General features: G+C 38.7%; 1 protein-coding gene across 1 annotated transcript; it reads left to right on the plus strand.

Moving 5' to 3' along the window:
• Nucleotides 1–4947: 4947 nt before the first annotated feature.
• col8a1a (collagen, type VIII, alpha 1a) lies at nt 4948–18058 on the plus strand. Its single transcript, XM_028022152.1, has 3 exons — nt 4948–5035; nt 13451–13754; nt 14809–18058. The coding sequence occupies exons 2-3, from the start codon at nt 13460–13462 to the stop codon at nt 16734–16736; spliced, it is 2223 nt and encodes a 740-aa protein (XP_027877953.1). The 5' UTR covers nt 4948–5035; nt 13451–13459; the 3' UTR covers nt 16737–18058.
• Nucleotides 18059–18543: the final 485 nt, after the last annotated feature.

Here is an 18543-nt window from a genome sequence, read left to right on the forward strand (position 1 = left end):
CATTGTTTGGTAAATTAAAACAAATGTATGGTTGGATACTATGTACCTCAAAATAGAAGCAGAGTATTAGAACATATTTTTGACTCTTTCAAAACTTACCCTCAATAACGTTTTTCACACCCTGAGAATTACGGAAGTTTAAGTGTGAGGTTTTGAGTAGAATCAGTCATAACACATGTTGCAAAGGTCAACAAGCCGGGACTTGAACCTGCGACGGCCTCTTTATATGGATCACAAGCTTTCACCGTGCACATTCCTTGAGTCACAGTAATGCAGTTGGTAGCCCTGATGCCATGAAGCAACACGGTCCATTCTTTCTGCATGGAGTTTTCCTGTTCTCCTATTGCATGGACGGGATTCTCTGTGGGCACTCTGGCTTCGTCCCACACTCCACAGACATGACTAACACATGAAACTAAATATGGCAAAATCACAATCTGATGAAGCCAATAGGATCACATCATCTTCAAAAAGCAAAGACGAGATCCTGAGGCCACCAAAATGGATCTAATCAACAGGCTGTGCCTAGAAATTCTGTCCATAAAGGTTATCAACAGAATCGGTAAGAATGATGAGCTTGACGGAGTCCAACTCTCACCAAAAAGGAGCCCGGCTTACAGCAGTGGAAATGTAAAATATATTCTGTATTATTCTAGCCCATTGCCCTTGGACATGTATGCCTTCACTGCCTTGAAGAAGCCCAAAACATCTGTCACTGATTTCTTATAACATTTGCATCTGATTGTCCAACCTTACTATTTCCTCCATCGTTTGGCACTCCGTTGAAAATGTTGCTATGCTAATCATGAGGTGAAAGTATTAATACTTAATATATGGCAACAGCTGAATTAGAAATGCAAGTATCAGGATCTTCCACATTCCCAGAAAATACAGAATGTAGAACATGGAACATTAACCGCTGTTCTTAGCGCGGTGAATATTATTCATGCACCAGATTTTTAAAGCAAATTTTCTACTTTCTTGGTCTGTCAAAATCTTTTGACACAATAGACCTCATTGCTTTGGTAAGCCGATTACAATGCATTAGATTGTAAGTTAGTTGGTGCTTGGTGCTTGGTAAGGCAGTTGGTTAGTTGTCCAAAGCTGCTTATAATAATCGGACTTGGCGAGCGAAACTCAAAATAGTTCCTGTTTTATCAGCAACAACATGCGCATCTCTCTCTTCCCTCCATTGTTTATGTTTCTGTTGCTGCTGATACTGTCACGTAGAAAAGGCGGTCACTCCTCAAGACGCGTAGAGGAAATAAAATTAAATGACAAAGGAAAATTTTAACGCACAGCAACGCAAAGTGATTTCGATAAGTAACTGACTACTGGATTTGAAATAGCAACGTGTTAGATTACTCGTTACTGAAAAGAAGTGGTCCGACATCACGACATCGCTTGGGTCTTGTTGCCTTCCTGATCATGTCTCTCTTGAAAAAGAGGATATTAATGTGAATATTACATTATATAAATTGAATGCCTTGAAATTTTCATTGTAGCTTTGCAAAGGCGCAAGGAGTTAAAATACCAAAAGTGGAATAAGAACGGAGCTGATTAGTTGAAAAGCATAATATGACCCCAACAATGTACTTGTTCTTGAAAATGTTCTCTACTGGCTGAGTGACATCATACAGACGTAAATAATAGCTCACTCTTTGAAAAGATAAACTTGTGTTTCATCACAGAGCATATAAATAAATGGCTAATTAAAGGTTAATGATCCAGGCTGATAAGGTTTATCATTCACAAGTATTATAGGACGTCTAAATTCCACAACTCTCTGTGCCTGAAGATGAGGTGACACAGACACTTTTAGATGTTTGCTTCTGTTTACCAGGCAAATTCCAGCATTGCCTCATGGTAAAGAAGAATGGAGCAAGGAATGTTGGAGCCTTACCAGCTCCCCAACATAAACTCATCTGAAAATGTGACCAAGCGACAGTTCGACAACTCATAAACTGCTACGAAAAAACTCAGCATTGCTTTCCTATGGGTTAAATAGTAAAGCAATGGGTTGAATGAACACTTTTGCATACACAAAAACAAATATCATGGCACACTGCATTATATTGCCTAATATCCACAGCTCCCTTCATCTTAATAACAGTTTTAGGTTTTGTACCATTGAGGTTTTGTATTTACCTGTATAACAAGGTGATCATGTATAAGTGCCATGATAAGGTGTGTGGTGACCCAAATGCAGAGAAGCAGCGAGAGCAAATAGATGAAGAATGTTTAATGAAAAACAGTGAACAAAAACATGAATCCAGGAGCAAAAAGTCAGCAGGGAAGTAATGGGATTTAACATGAGGAACCAGCAAGGAAACGCAGCTGGTCTGCTTAAAGAGAGAAACTAGAAACCAAATTTGGTAAAGCAAGGTTAACAAAGCAATAGCATAATAAATTTCATTCTTCCTATTGGAAATAAACTGTTCCGTGTTGGGGAAGATACAAGATATTTATTACTTATTTAAGAACCTTTTTCTTTTGTTCTGCTAAAATTGTTGAGTAGAGGACAAAGCTGGTTAATGACCACTGTTGAAATACAGACGTATGAAGACGATGGATTCCAGCCACCCGGGCCACAGACTGTTTGTGCCGCTGCCATCAGGCAAGCGGTACAGGAATATACGGACTACAACAAATAAACTGAGAAACAGTTTCTTTCCCACAGCCGTCAGAGCCATTACTCCCTGCCGCCCCCCCCTCCCACACATATCATAACCTCGCAGTCACACATACATATCCCCCACCCCCACACAGCCATATTGTTCTGCACTTTGCACTGTCACATTATCTGTACTTTGCCATAATTGGACCTGCTGCTACTTCTTTGGTGTGGTTGAGTGCCTTTAGTTAATTTAGTTGTATATATTGTTATTATTATTATTGTGTGTTTGCTTATTTATACTGTATATATTTGACCTTTTGCACGGGAGCTGCAATGGAAATTTCGTTGAATTCTGTTCAATGACAATAAATTCTATCTATCTATCTATCTATCTATCTATCTATCTATCTATCTATCTATCTATCTATCTATCTATCTATCTATCTATCTATCTATCTATCTATCTATCTATCTATCTATCTATCTATCTATCTATCTATCTATCTATCTATCTATCTATCTTAAGCCTAAGGAAGTCACATGATTTGGCAGCTCTGAACTGGTTCAGGTTTTCTTTCATGTGCTGCAGGACGGATGGTGTGAGGCTGTTTTTAGGCCCATTGAGGCTTCATTAGGAGAACAGGAAGAGGACTGAAGTACGAGGACAAACACACACACACAGCTTATTACCCCGTCTGCCGTGTACCTTTCACACAGCACCTCAAAATGTACGTCTGCAAGTGTCTCATAGAAGTGCATTTATAACATTTCTTTGAGCTTTGTGCTTGCAGGTAGAACCAAAATAAGAACTGCACTGCTCTATTTAGCGTTATATGGAAACTTGATTGTAAAAAATTACACAATCAATGCTGTTGGACCAATTATAACCAAACCAATCATTTCCACACAATTGTTTCTGCTTATTTCATCAAGAAGAAGACAAATGTTTACCAATAAAATGATCTGTTACATTAGCATCCATTAACTTCCAGTCTTTTGACTAAGCTGGTGATTTGGAAGTTAATGGATGCTGGTTGCTGTCATTGATGCAGTGGTGGCTGGTGTTTGGTGATGCAACTAGACAGTCGCCCTTTTACACCCTGGCGTGAGTTTGGAGCCGCTTGTATTCACTGTCCATTTCACACACACACTGAGACACAACCAGGACCTTAAATTAGGCATCAAAATTAAGACAAAGACACTATCTCTTAAAAAGCTTTAAAATAAGAGTGTGTATACTTGAAACAGAAAAGCAGTACATAAGCCACACCTCATGCACATTGAGACTGTATATATTTAGTCTGTCTGACACGTCAGAGTTAGAGAGATGTCAAAAGGGAGTCGTTGTACCCAGGTGTTAACGCCTGCCCTGGAAAGACTCTGTTGTCAGAGGATGACAAAGACCCTCAGAGGAGAAGCATATTTTCAGACTGAGGCTGAGGCTGAATGTTCCACCAAGATGATGCTGACTGACTTTTTTTCACACAAGGACGCAAGTTTCCCATTGACTTATTTGTGTTTTTATATCAATGTGATTGAAATGTCTTACAAATCTCATCCAGTCAAAAACTCGACATTAATTCTAATGTAGATTCATAGTCTTGGAGTGAAAAGTAAAATATGAAAAACAACAACAAAAGAAAATTATTATACGACTGCATTCAGTGTTTTTCATTAAGGTCATGCTATATTTAATAAGAATAGCATGCTAATAGTTTGTTGGAATTATCCTTTACTGTTACAAATGATTAATTACAGCTTTGATCACCAGGTGTAGAAGTACAGACTATTATTATACTATTTGTAACTTAATGGATATGTTTCTTGCATATACATACAGGTATATATTCACCATTTAATTTGTTGTAATACAGTCTGCTTCAGGAAATGTTTTCTGCCCACCGCCATCCCCATCTACAATAGCTGTTTAATTAAATGAGTAAACGCAACATTTAGTCTTCCTTTGGGTTCAATAAAGTATTTTTGAATTTGATAAAAATTATTCAGATGCTGTGCAATTCTTCTGCTATTTGTGTTTTTTTAAATTTATTTTTATCCCCAGCTTTTCTAGACTTTTCTTCCACTGCATTCAATGTTCAACTTAATACATAGTTAACAAGAAAATACTCATGATTCATCATTGTCATCATTTGTGTTTCCTTACCAAGCAGACGTGAACATGTTTTGTCACCATAAATTATGGTCCAGCGTATTTTTGGGGATATTGTATTTACTCTTGTCCGATGTCTCTTCTCTCCCACCCACCCCAGAGACTCCACCCTGCAGCAGATAAAAGCTCTGTCCACAAGGTGAGTGTTTCTTATTGGCACATCCGCCAGGAGAGGCTCTCTCAGGCTGCTGTATTCTCTGTTAGTGTGATTGGAGTGGTTATTTCCCCATAAACGGGTTCCTCAGAAGGTAGGCTCTTCACCTTATTCAGTTCACCTCTTGTTTGTTCTGATTTTTTTGTGTGTGGTATATTTAATTGGGCTGCATGATTGTTGGCTTTAATAAATTTAACTTTCAGATTGATTATAACTACATGTCTGTCTCATATTTAGTCACAGTTTAAATTCAATTTTTTGTTTTTCTCATTTAAATGTATATTCTTTGGAATCACCTTGCATTAACCGGTGAAGGTTAAACTTTAATACTGCTACATTCACTTTATCTTTCTAAAGAGGAATAATCCATACAATATAGCTACATCAAAATGAACAACTTTTAAGAATTTACTTCCGCTATTTGATCTATTTTCCAAACAAAAAGCTCTGAAAGACTTTAGAAATTTGATCTGTGCAGCACTAAGTCTCCACATCATCATGCAGAGACGAAGGCAGAACATTTCCTAACCCAGACTGGAGTCTTTCAGGCTGTTGCATGACACAAACAACTATATGCATCCATGTCTGTGTGTCAAAGAGAGAGAGAGAAGCTGTGCTTGAAGGCAAATATTCATTCAGTCCTGACGCATGCGTGCATGGGTGCATGTGTGCATGTGTGCAGAAAGTTGAAGCTAAACTGACAGATGAATGCGATGGGGGCGAGAGCAGCAGTTTGGTGAGAAAAACTGCAGAGTAAACAGCGCCGCTAGCCTGCAGGATCTCTGTCTCTTCCAACCGATATGCTGCATAATGTTCTCTTTCTCTGGCATGTCTTACTTTTTTGTCAGTCACAGCTTCCCAAATCCTTCACGACAGGGTTAGATTCCTATTGAAGGCTTCAGATTTAAGATAGAACGCACCGACTGAGACCTAAGGGCTGATGGTGCTCTTATCCAGTTTTTGGGATAATTAAAATACACATTGATTGGAAACTTGTCCTAACAGAGAATGGGTCTGCCTCCTACTGGCCGACCACATTTATGAAAAATTTCTTCAAACTCACATGGCTGGCTGGCCAGCAGCCAGAAATGAAATGCCTGTCCTGCTATAGTATGACAACCTTGAATGTAATAAATAAATAAAATTAATAGATATTGGTGACTTCAGTTAATATCTAACGACCTTTATAACTGTATTGATTTGATATTGGGAGGAAATTGCCTGGCATAACTGGCTATGTAATTTTCTGTATTGAAATTGACCCTTTCTATGTTATTCTATTTCGAAATGATCAACTTTTAATGTGACAACTTTTTTTTCCCATCATATTTGAAGATGTTTCTGTGTGTAATGAATCTATCCAATATATAAGTTTCACTTTTTAAGATTAATTACTGGAACAAATTAACATTTCAATAACATTTTAAAGTTATTTAGATGCTCCTGTATACTTGTTGATGCATGGGAAGGTTATATGGAAAAATAGTCTTAAACTATCCTCTAAAATGACTAAATTAATCCATTCTGGTAATTTCCAGTCAACGTATTATGGACTGATGTGTGTATTAATCTGGATATATGGACCATCCTGCAGGGAGTGGGACCTTAAATTGTTCTACTGCTTATTTTCAAGAACACATAACCTTTGAAACTGATTATTTGCTTGTACAACATTGCATCCCCCATGTTTGCATTATTCAAAAGCAACCAGAAACGCACAATGGGCCTAAAGAATGCCATAAAGACCAAGACTGATGGCAGGGAAAGGATGGGGGGAGAAAGGGAGGCAAACACTTAGCTCATTTAATGCACAGCTGTCACAGTGTGTTTGGAGGAGCTGCGTTCCAATAGTATGTGCACAGTATTTGTTTGAGTGAGAAAGTTTCTGACTTGACTTGGGCATGTGTTAATTTTATGAGGTACTCTGTGCTAAAAGCTGCGTTCAAGGAGATAAGGGGCTACAAATATATTTTTCCTTTCACCAAGTAACCACAACCAAACGACACTTGAGATTAAGAGTTTTAACAAAAGAAAACAAAAACATGACAAATAGTTGTTGACACAGAGGACATCGGGGTGGTTTGGATGATATGGATAAGGGATAGCACAGCACTTTTGAAGTGAAGTTTTGTTAAAAAGTCAAGAGGATTTGATATTTCACCTGTACTAGAAAACAAACCTTGTGTCTTCATTTTGTGTAAATCAAGATTAGTTGGTCCCCTACGCTGAAGCATAACCAACACCTAAGCAGAGTTTTGCGAATTTAAAACAACTTCTATCCATCCATGCTGGCATCTGTCTCTAGCGGTCAACGGACAAGAGTCAGGGTACACTCTGGACAGGTCATCAGTCCATCACCGGGCAACACAGAGACAGACAGGACACACACACCCAAGGAGAATTTGGAGAAATCAATCAACCTGACAGTCATGATTTTGGACTGTGGGAGGAAGCCAGAGTACCTGGAGAGAACACACACAGGCACAGGAAGAACATGCAGAAAGACCCCGGACCGGGATTCAAACCCAGGACCTTCTTGCTGCAAGGCAACAGTTCTACCAACTGCACCACTGTGCTAAACCAACTTCAGTCTCAAAAATATCATTGCTTCTTATTAGTAAACCTGTTTTTGTCCAGATTATCTGTCTACCATATAAATAAAGTGGTATGAAAAGCAAAAATATTACATCAATTTATGAAAGTGTTATTTTATAATTTTTTTTACATTGCCTTACATTTCAATTGGGTATTTACTCTGACCAGAAGCATTGGCAGACAATATTCTATTAATCTAGAGATCATCATCACGTTTACATTGGACCGCTTTTTTTTAATTTTATTTTTTTTTTTAGAAAGAGGCCAATGATCATTTACAAAGGAAATGGAGGATGGAGGTGGTGCAGCACCAATAAGCTTCCTGTTTGAAACAACTATTGAGAACAGAACATGTCAAATGTTTTCTTTCACAGCAACTGTCAGAAAAAAAAAACAGGACAAAGTAAAAATTCATACATAAGCATTTACCGAAACTGCTATGTTGTTATTGGGTAGTTAATCTGACCAGAAACTCTTTTTATTTTTATAGTTTTCAGTACATGTTTCACACAGGAAGATGACTTCCTTATTGATTATTGTGTGCTCCAACTGAGTTTGGAGCACAGAGGCTCCAGCCTCGTTTGCTTAGGGGAGTCATTTGGAAGAAGAACCATGATGGTTTGTTAAATTGAAGTTGTATTAAGATGTTAAAAGTCTGCTTCAGTCTTGCCCCTCTGTTTGTCAATATATTCGCTTCATCTACCAGGACCATCCCTTCTGAATCTATGCTAAAGGAAGACACCAAGGGATATTTACTAAGCTACAAAAAACCACAAAGACCCTGAACTGTACCTTCAAATAGATTTTAATTTCTAACTATATTCAACTTAAGTTAAATAATAAATAACTTTATTTTTTTTTACACAAACAGTGTAGACTCAGTACTTCCATAAGAAAACATTTCTGTGCTCACATCTGATCACCTCTGGATTTTTGAGACCTTTTCCTCGTCTGTTTGCAAACCGAGCTGTGACTTGTGACCTCCGGTGGCATTGGTGAGTTAGTCACCTATCCAGAGGATTTTTAAAAGCAGAAAAGGCCATGGAGGGCAAGAACCAGACATTCGCAACTCTGAGCTAGCATATGGGAAACACAGAGAGAGGGAGAACAGTCTGTCTCACAATGGGACACGGTTTCTGGAGACAAATGGAAGCCGTGCTTAATATATATTTCCATTGTTGAACTCCACTGTCTCGACTGTCACTTTCATCTGCTGAGATCTGATGTGAAACACCTTAATTCGATTTAAATGGATATTTTCACTGTGTCATGCTAAGAGCTAAGTGATGAGGAATGAAGCCTTTCAATTATTTTAGCTACAAATACTAATTTCAGAAAATGTACATCCCGAACCTGACAAAATAAACCTTCTTTGTGCAAAGTTACATGATGGTATCAGAGAAACATTTTAGAGAGGACTTTTTTCAGGCATAACTGTTTTTGAAGGAAACATCTGTATTTTTGATCCTGGTGAGAGACCGTTGTAACTGTTAGATTGGTTGCTTTGCATTTCTATATTGGCCATTATAGTCACAAGGTCATGAATCATTATGGTTCTACTGAGCTGCTAATGTTTTCAGTGCTTTAATAAGCATTTTTTCTTACTTTCCCCCTCCCCCTTGTTTTACAACGTTACTTTCTAACTCATTTTTGTTCGCTCACAGCACATTCATATGACCTAGTCAGAAGATAGGTGATATTTTGCTGAAGCTTCAACCTCTGTGCTAAATTTTTAAATGTTTTAGTGACTTAAGAGAATATATTCTTGCAGTATCAATATTTGGAACAGAGTATCTGAACTTTAACCTTCATTGTTTGCTAAATGTTATTCAGAGAATCCAACTTAAATCTACACAAACTGATTTATAAACAGGAAAAACAGAATATAATTAGTTTCCTCACATGCTACCCTGAAAATAAGCTTGGTTAACTAATAAATAGTAACAGAAGCTGACCTTTATTGATTTGGCTAATTTGCAGTATTCAGGTGCTTATTAATACAAAGCCAAGGCAAGCAATTGTTGCTGTCAATTAATTTATGAAGGGTTGAAAAGGCCATACTCAAAGATTTTGTAGTCCATCATGCTGCTGTGAGAAAGATTACTCTCTAGTGAAAAATGTCTTAATCCCTTAACCCCTTAGCCCTCACCCCCTAAATCACCAAAAATGGCTGAAAAGGTATATCCAAATTAAATCAGCTGCTGTTCTTGAACAATTTGGAGTACATTCTAAAGCTTGGTCTCTTTATGAAGATGACAAGCTAAATTTTCTATTTTTGCAGTCAAAAATACTTTAACTGTAAGTAGTTTGTAGCTATTACGTTTGTAACACACAAAAAAGAAAAACTTTGCTTCACCCAGATTTTTCATTTTTATTTCTTGTAAATGCACATTGAGTGTTGAATGTATGGACTGGAAAATGCAATAAATCTGTAGAATAAAGTATTCTCCTCGTGGATTTCAAAACTGATCAAAATAGCACAAAAATGTTATTTTATTTTTGAGGATGTACAGAATGATGTTGTCCAAGTGTGCCATTTGGAGTCTCCATTTGGCGTCTCCAAATGGCACACTTGGACAACACCTGATATACAAACTTCAAATGACTGTAACTCCTCAGTGCTTCAACATACAGTCATCAATAAGGCTCTAATGAAAGATAATGACCAGAGGAATCCTCAGATAGACACATTATTACTGATAGAAATTATTTATAATTATATAAATAAAATAGCATATCTGGGGTGAGAGGGGATTAGCGTACAGTCAGACCTCCTCCCCCTTCTTGCAATACGCTGTCCGTCCGCTCCCAACTGTCCGCCCCCTCTACCCCCCAGCACTCAAGGGTCCAGTGCGGGTTAAAGCAGTTTTCAGTTTTCTCAGGAGCAGGTATCTAAAATTTCCCAAGATTAGCTGCACAATGCTTAAAGAAACTGTAAGCATGTAAGGCCTACATCAGGGGTGCCAGGTTCAGTTTACAAGAGCTACCAACACACTTGAATAAAATGTTGATTGGCTGTCATTTAATTTTTGGTTTGGGGTTAAATATTCAGAAAAAATACAAATGAATGCTAAGGTTGTGGGGACTTATGCAGCAGATTTATTCCAGAGGTTTTCTTTTTTAAAATCTGGTTTCCTTTAATATTTTAAACTTTTCAGTTTAAAAAGGCTAAATGTGCATTATATATGAAATACATTTAGAAATTATTTATCAAAGTATCTTTTTTTTTCATCACCAAAACATGGCATTTTAACAGGGTAGAGTTTGAAAGGCCTCTTCTGAAGGTCATCGACTGCATGCTCATGCTAATATGTTGTACTAGTACATCAGTCTGGTTTCAGTCCCTATCATTGCACTAAGAAATACCATGAGGCTACAAACATTTGGTTTCAGTTGTGAAAAACTATTTTTATTTGTGAATGCCTAAAGCTCACACTGATTTTTAAAATTTAAATTCACAAATCCTTTCTTGATCCCAATGGGAAATTAAATGTTGTAATGTATTCATTCAAATTCTTCAAAAACTTATTGTTAATAATGATGGCTGTTAGCAGGAAAGATCTCAAATATTAAGAAGCCTCTGACTGAAGAAACTCGTTTTTCTAGTCATATGAAGACCATGGTCAGGGTTGTCCTTAATCTTCTTGATTTTCTATATACATACAGTATACTGTATATATTTTTTGCATCATCATAACTTTTCAGTCTTACAAACTGAGGTCTGTTTGTGAGGTAGCCTTAGATCCAGGTTTTTCTTGAGATTCTCCACTTGTGTCTTCTGGAGTTTCTGACAAAGCAGATCAAGCTAAATTGTTATTAATGCACTAGAAAAAACAAAGAACACGATCCTCACAGTGCTGCCTGCTTTTTCCAGATGACAATGGTTTTGTGGAAGCAGTTGTATGATGCTGTCAACACCAACTTCACTCTGAAAAGCAAACTGCAGGAAGTCCAGATAAGTGCTTCTTTGCTTCAGGTGGGCCAACAGGAGTCTCTCTGGGACCTTCATGATGTGGGATGTCAGGGCAACAGGTTTATAAATGCTGATGAATATGGACAAGTTTTCTTCAGTCCCAGAACCAGGCAGGATGTCTTCCACATCAACATAATCTTTTCTTAAGTCAAGCTAAGTTTGAAGAGCTGCAGAACCCTACAGAGCTGCTCATCTTATTTTTCGAAAGGATATCTTGATTTGGAAAATAAAACAAATTCAACATCTTGTTTTCTCTGGTAGAGCAGCTGGCAAACTGTTGAAAAGCAGTGAAACAGAGAGTGAGGCACGATTAAACTTTAGGAGATGTTGTGCTATTCTCCTACTTTGAGCTTTTCTCATGTTTCTGGTAATTTTGACATAGCCGTGTCACTGTCTGTTTCCATGAGAAGTAGCCTTTGAAGGAGTGATGCTTCTTTTGGTGCCTTAGAATCCTGGCATACCGAGCACAGCAATAATAAACTTAGTCAACAACATCTCTTTCATATAGAAAAGTGGTGGTTTCCATTATCATGACAGCTGGATTGTAATTACTTGTATTGAATAGACTGATCCTCATTGTATGAAACAGGATTTGAATTTGGCCTGTTTGTTTTAATGCAAAGTACCACGGGTAGACTTTGGCTGTGAAGTGTTACAATATAAACTCAACCAAATATTATGAAGTGGAATATTCTGTAACACCCAACCAACCTACACCTATCTGCACTCCAGTCTTAAACTGTATAAACATAGAAATTGATGAATTGTGTGGGTTTCAAATGAAAGTTGCCTTAACGCAGACACTGAGGTATCTCTCAATGTCTGGCAAAATAATAAGCTTGGAAAAAAGAAAAGGAATCAGAATCAAGCTTTTGTTGTCAAGTATGTTCACACATACCAGAAATTTGTCCTTGGTAACTTTCTCGGAATCCCACTTTTTCTGATTAAAAAAAAGCTTTTTTTTTCTCCTGTGTTTTCATGTTTATTGTATCTCATATGCATGTACAGTTTATGTACTTTCTTTTTACCTTATTCAAAAACAGCTTGTTTAGTTTATAATGAGTAGCCTTTATTTTCTGCAATGTCTGTAGAAATTATTTTTGTCACAAAAAGCTCTGAGGTTCTTTTTTGCAACAACTAAACACAATCATTGTGTGAGCCAGTTCAGAATTTTTCAAAGTTCTGTGAAAAGGTTCCAAATAGTTATGCAGTGGCTGAGTCTCTTCCAGATTAGGATTTCCTGGAGGGCAAAGATAATGGCTTGACAAAGAGGGACCTTGGTCTTGGCCTCTGTTGCACTTGCCGCTTCAGTTTCTTGGATAGACTAATCACCGTTTTTGGCATAGAAAATGAAGGCCACATACAGTGTTCCTCTGGGAAGTAAAGCTGTGTAAAAAAGCAGAATTAAATTCCAAGTGCCATTTTGGGTGTTTATAGACAACCTTTCTTTTGCATCAGGTTGTTACTCTGACTAGAAACAGTGCATATGTAGCAATCTTTGTGCTTATGGAGCCCTGATTATTTCATGTGTTTATGATCACCAGTCCCAGAGTAAATAACTGTGGCAACAGATGCATTAAATAACATTTACATAAATCAGCTTGATGTTTCTGAGGTTAGTGGCATTTAAAGACAATAGAAGTTCACTTTGCTTGATCTCCAAGGCCAACTAATCTGGATTTATGCTAAATGAAAATACCAAGAAAGCTATTCATTCGTTGATGTTACCTGTTTATATAAAATAACATAATTAATTCCCAAATTCCGACTGTCTCAGTAGCAAATTACAGGTGTAATTGTTAGAAATGTCCAGGGGAGGGAGACAGAGGGTTGTTGTTGCTTCCTGTCTGAAGATAAAACATTAGAAATGCGATGTTCAGCTGCAAGAGATAAATCAGCTGTGTCCCATATAATATTATTAATTATTCACTCTCTCCACAGGCTTTGGTCATGCCTCCCCTTATAGGGCCCCTCGCCACTGTTTTGCTCCAGCTTGTTGTCTTCATATCTGTGACTGGTGGTGCGTACTACGGACACATGCAACACCCTCAGCCATACCAGCCAATGCACCACCTTCAGCACATTAACATGGGCAAGGGAGGTTTTCCTCAGCAACAGTACCTTGGCAAAGAAGTGCCCTACATGCAGTTTCCACACTACAGGAAGGAGCTTCCCCAGATGCCCCTACTCAAAGGCAAAGAAAATCCTCGGAAAGGGGGAAACTACAATGCTGGCAAAGACAAAGGTTAGAAATCCTTCTGAACACAGCAACACATTGACCATGTGCATATACATTGACATATACATGGCAAAATCTGCAGAAATGTGAAAAATATAAATACTTTTTGTTCTTCACAGCATGGTAAAGTTCAAGTTGCATTATTGTACAGAGTATAGTTAAACATATTTGTTAGAAGTGTTTTCACACCCCGACACCCTTACTCTGATTAGCCTAGCGATATGGCCCCTGAGAAGTTGACTGTGGAATATTCCTCATTTTTGGAAAAATTGTTAATTTGACAATTACTGCATACTAAACAACTATTTAGTAAACCAGTCCCACAACCTTTCATGAAAAACTTTGACAGTGCCCTTCAGTGGGACAGTTGAGGTCCCCTAAAACACTCATAAAAACTTAAGGAACAAAGAAATTTGCTCTCTCTGGGTGAAACTACAGATTGATGTAATTTTTGTTCTTTCATTTTTGGTTTGGGAGTTCCTGTTGTTTGTTTATGACACATAAACAAATGTGTCATGCCTTGGAGGCAGAACTTTTGCTTGAGTGTTGTCCAAAATATATCAGAAATTTGCAATGGCAATGGTTTATGCACTGACCAACGCAATGTAGCACATATGAGAATTTCTAGTAGTTTTAAACTTGATGTCTTCTTTAAGTTTGAAATGCCTTGATTGAAATAACTTTGGTCTCATTCTTCCAACCTCAGAAACAAATGTCTCTGTTGTTGTGAAGTACATACAGGTCATTACTCTATATGGATCCCAATCTAGAGAGTATTTAGCATAGTCCACTGAATACAGCGATTATTTTTGCTGATGTCTCAGAACCAAACATATCTGGACAGCTTCATGTGTTCACTGTTTATTCCCTGATTGGGCATAAATATTTTTGGTCAGAATAGAAAGCTTAACGGCTTGATCATAATGTCATTGGAGGTCAGATTGAATCACTGTTTGTAGAGGAATGTGCTGTTGCAGGTGATAATTTAGGGACTAAATGCTTTTCTGTATTTTTGTAAATATGCACTTTCTGTATTTAACATCTATGTAATTACTCACAGGTCTAACAATTCCTAGTGCAGTAGAAGGAGCTGCCCTGGGAGAACAAGGCCCTGCTGGACCACCTGGACCAGAGGGACCTCCAGGACCTCCTGGGCCTCCAGGAGATGGTCTGCCTGGTCCTGAAGGCCAACTGGGACCTCCAGGTCCACCAGGATTGCCTGGAATAGGGAAACTAGGCTTGCCTGGAGTGCCAGGAAAACCAGGTGTAATTGGTGAGCCTGGGCCTCAGGGAAAAATGGGACCAAGAGGTGAAGAAGGCCCCACTGGTCAACCAGGTCCTCAGGGACCCTTGGGCCCACCTGGGCTTCCTGGAATAGGTAAACCAGGGATGCAGGGATTACCAGGACAACCAGGTGGCAAAGGAGAACCAGGTCACAAGGGCCTGCCAGGACTGCCAGGATTACCGGGACCAAAAGGAGACAAAGGACTGGGCCTGCCAGGACAGCCTGGTCACAAAGGACTTCCTGGACCGACTGGCCCAAGAGGGCTGCCAGGTTTTGGAAAACCAGGGTTGAATGGCTTGCCAGGTCCACAAGGGCCACCAGGACATAAAGGACATCCTGGAGACTCTGGGATTCCTGGGCCAGCTGGGAAAGGAGGACCACCTGGCCCACCAGGTCTACCTGGTCAAGGAAAGCCAGGTCAAAATGGTCTGCCTGGAGAACCAGGAAAGACAGGTGAAAATGGCCCTCCAGGGCCACCAGGATTGCCAGGAAAACCAGGACTTCCAGGATTTGGTAAACAAGGACTTTCAGGACCTAAAGGCGATAAAGGAATGAATGGACCACCTGGACCTCCAGGACTTAAAGGAGATAAGGGCCATGATGGATTACCTGGAATGCTTGGACCTCCTGGACCAAGTGGTCCACCAGGTCCTCCAGGACCGATCGGACGACCTGGAAGCGGAGGTGCACCTGGTGCTAAAGGAGATTGTGGAGACGGAGGACCTAAAGGGCTGGATGGGGCCAAAGGTGACCTTGGTCCTCCAGGGCTACCTGGTAAGACTGGTCTAACTGGGGAAATTGGGGAACCAGGTCCTAGAGGTCAACCTGGACCAAGTGGTCCTAAAGGTGCTGATGGGTATAAAGGTCTACCTGGTATTGCTGGTCCCCCCGGAACTCCTGGTTTAAGAGGAGTGGCTGGATTACCTGGGGAAAAGGGTATTCAAGGACCTCAAGGAATCCCTGGAATAGATGGTACAGCTGGACCAATGGGATCTCCAGGTCCCACGGGACCTAAAGGAGAAAATGGACTACCTGGTCCACCAGGCACTGCAGTCATTTCGAGTCCAGGCCTGCCTGGTCCTGCAGGACCCCAAGGAAGAGAGGGACCATCTGGACTCCCAGGACAGCCAGGTCAACCTGGTCCACCTGGACCACCAGGACCACCTGGTGAACCTGTTTTTTCTCCAGAAATGGCTGGGGTTCTTTCTGAGATGGGACCAGGACTAGATGGTGTTAAAGCTGGAAGTTATGGCAAAAAAAGCAAATATGGTGGTTATGGGGCTGAAGTAATGGGTTCCAGTGGGCTTGAAATGCCAGCATTTACGGCTGTAGCATCCACCCCCTTCCCACCTGTGGGGAGTCCGGTTGTTTTTGATAAGCTGTTGTACAATGGCCGCCAAAACTACAATCCTCAGACAGGAATCTTCACCTGTGACATCCCCGGCATTTACTACTTTATCTACCACATTCATTGCAAGGGAGAGAACGTGTGGGTGGCTTTGATGAGAAACAATGAGCCTGTGATGTATACATACGATGAATACAAAAAAGGTACCTTAGACCAAGCCTCTGGAAGTGCAGTCCTGCCTCTCCAACCTGGGGACACTGTGTATATTCAAATGCCATCAGATCAAGCCTCAGGACTTTATGCTGGACAGTATGTGCAATCCTCCTTTACTGGGTATTTGCTCTATCCAATGTAAAGTCACATACTTTATGAGCAAGGAAAGGAGGAAGCTTTTCGTTGAATAATGAATGATGGTATTATAAATTATCTTAGACTGAGCATTCCTTAATATAAAGTAAAAAAAAAAACGGTGCTCTCGTCAACGGAGATGAAAGCACAGAATTTGTACTGTATAACCTGAAAATCAATTCAAGTGGGAGACCTAAGACTTGTATTTTTTTCTTTTTTTTAATAAACATAAAGGAGTTTATGGAGTGTATTAACAAGATAGTAAGATTAACTCCTCTCTGTTCATTACACTGTTACAGCTAGTCAACGTCAGTCCCTGTACAACATCAAAATTGGCATCTAGCAGGTAATGTGGAAAAAAAACCCGTTATAACAATGTGGACCAATTTTGACAGTAAATTGTTATTTATTACTACATCTATACTTCCTGCTTCTTGGGGTATTAATGCAAAAATCTAAATACAGATATTTTTTTATTTTATTTTCGTCTGTCATTAAAGTTATCCTGTATTATTGTGCAGGCTGAAAATGTCTCAGTTCTGGGGGAAAAAATTGAATAAAAAAATTCAGTGAGAAGAACACAAGAGCTAACTAACTACATGACTGTAAAACAATATGTATGAAGGAACTGACTATATTTATACAAGTGTATGTTGATTATTCTACTCTTGTGTAGAACACAAACCTTAGACGGTAAAGACGAACATGACAGCTTTACAAGGAATATTGAGCTTTTATGGAGGAGATTAGAAAACAATGTAATGTTATTTTTGTTTTGAATTGTTTGCTGATATTTTTGTGAATCTGCTGCTGTGAAAAACCCATAAACTCTAGACACATTATTGCTCTGATCTATAAAGCCACTCAACAGACTACAAGAGACCATTTCACCACAATGAATAACAATGACATAAAATATTGTTACAAGTACCATACAAGTATACTATTCTTGTTTGCAAGCAACCTTTAGTGAGGAATGGTATTCATTCAGTTTTTTAAAGAACATTAATTCTTAAGAAAAATGTGATTTTTTAATTGTCCCTCTATGGGAAGGCTCATCTCTTTTGGGAATAATAGCTTTATTTGGGCTACTTAATTTTGTTTGACTGAAATGAATGTTTCTTTGTAATTTTTTTTTATTTAACAGGTTTAATTCAAAATTCACTGTTTCAAAACTAGGATGTAGGACACAATTTCATATTAGAAGCACATCATTCACAATCCATTTCCCATATAATGAATTATGATGAAAAAATAAAGTATGATGAGTTTAAAAGGAGTCCCTGTAATCGAATTGTGTTGGTGTTTAAACTTTGTTGTGACCATTTAAAAAAAAAAATGTTTATTAAAATAGTATCTGAGTGATTCTTTCCTTTTACAGTAAGCTGCATGCATAATGTTATGCATACTTGCAGCTTGTTGTTTATGTCTATTTGCTCAGGGCAGCATTTAAAAAAGAAGCAGCTCTGCTTGTGACAGTATATTACAGAAAATACAACCAAGAATATTTAAGCAGGATATTTAAGCATATCCTGCTTAAATATTAGCAGGAATAACATACTCAATTGACACTGGTGAATTATTTGGAAAGAAATCTGTAAATTAAATTAAATTAAATTAAATTAAATTAAATACTTTTTCCCAACATGTCCTGGGCAACTACTGTATGTCCCCTGTGTGCAGCAGCAACACAGGGGACATAGTTGCTGTGCAATAGACTATAGAGGTTATTTTATGCTCCAAAAAGATTAGAAACTATTTTCCACCAGGAATGTCAATATCTTCAGTTGAAAGGGAAATAGAAGAAAATCAGG

The sequence above is a fragment of the Xiphophorus couchianus genome, chromosome 7 (genome assembly GCF_001444195.1).
Source record: "Xiphophorus couchianus chromosome 7, X_couchianus-1.0, whole genome shotgun sequence".
Classification (NCBI taxonomy): domain Eukaryota; kingdom Metazoa; phylum Chordata; class Actinopteri; order Cyprinodontiformes; family Poeciliidae; genus Xiphophorus; species Xiphophorus couchianus.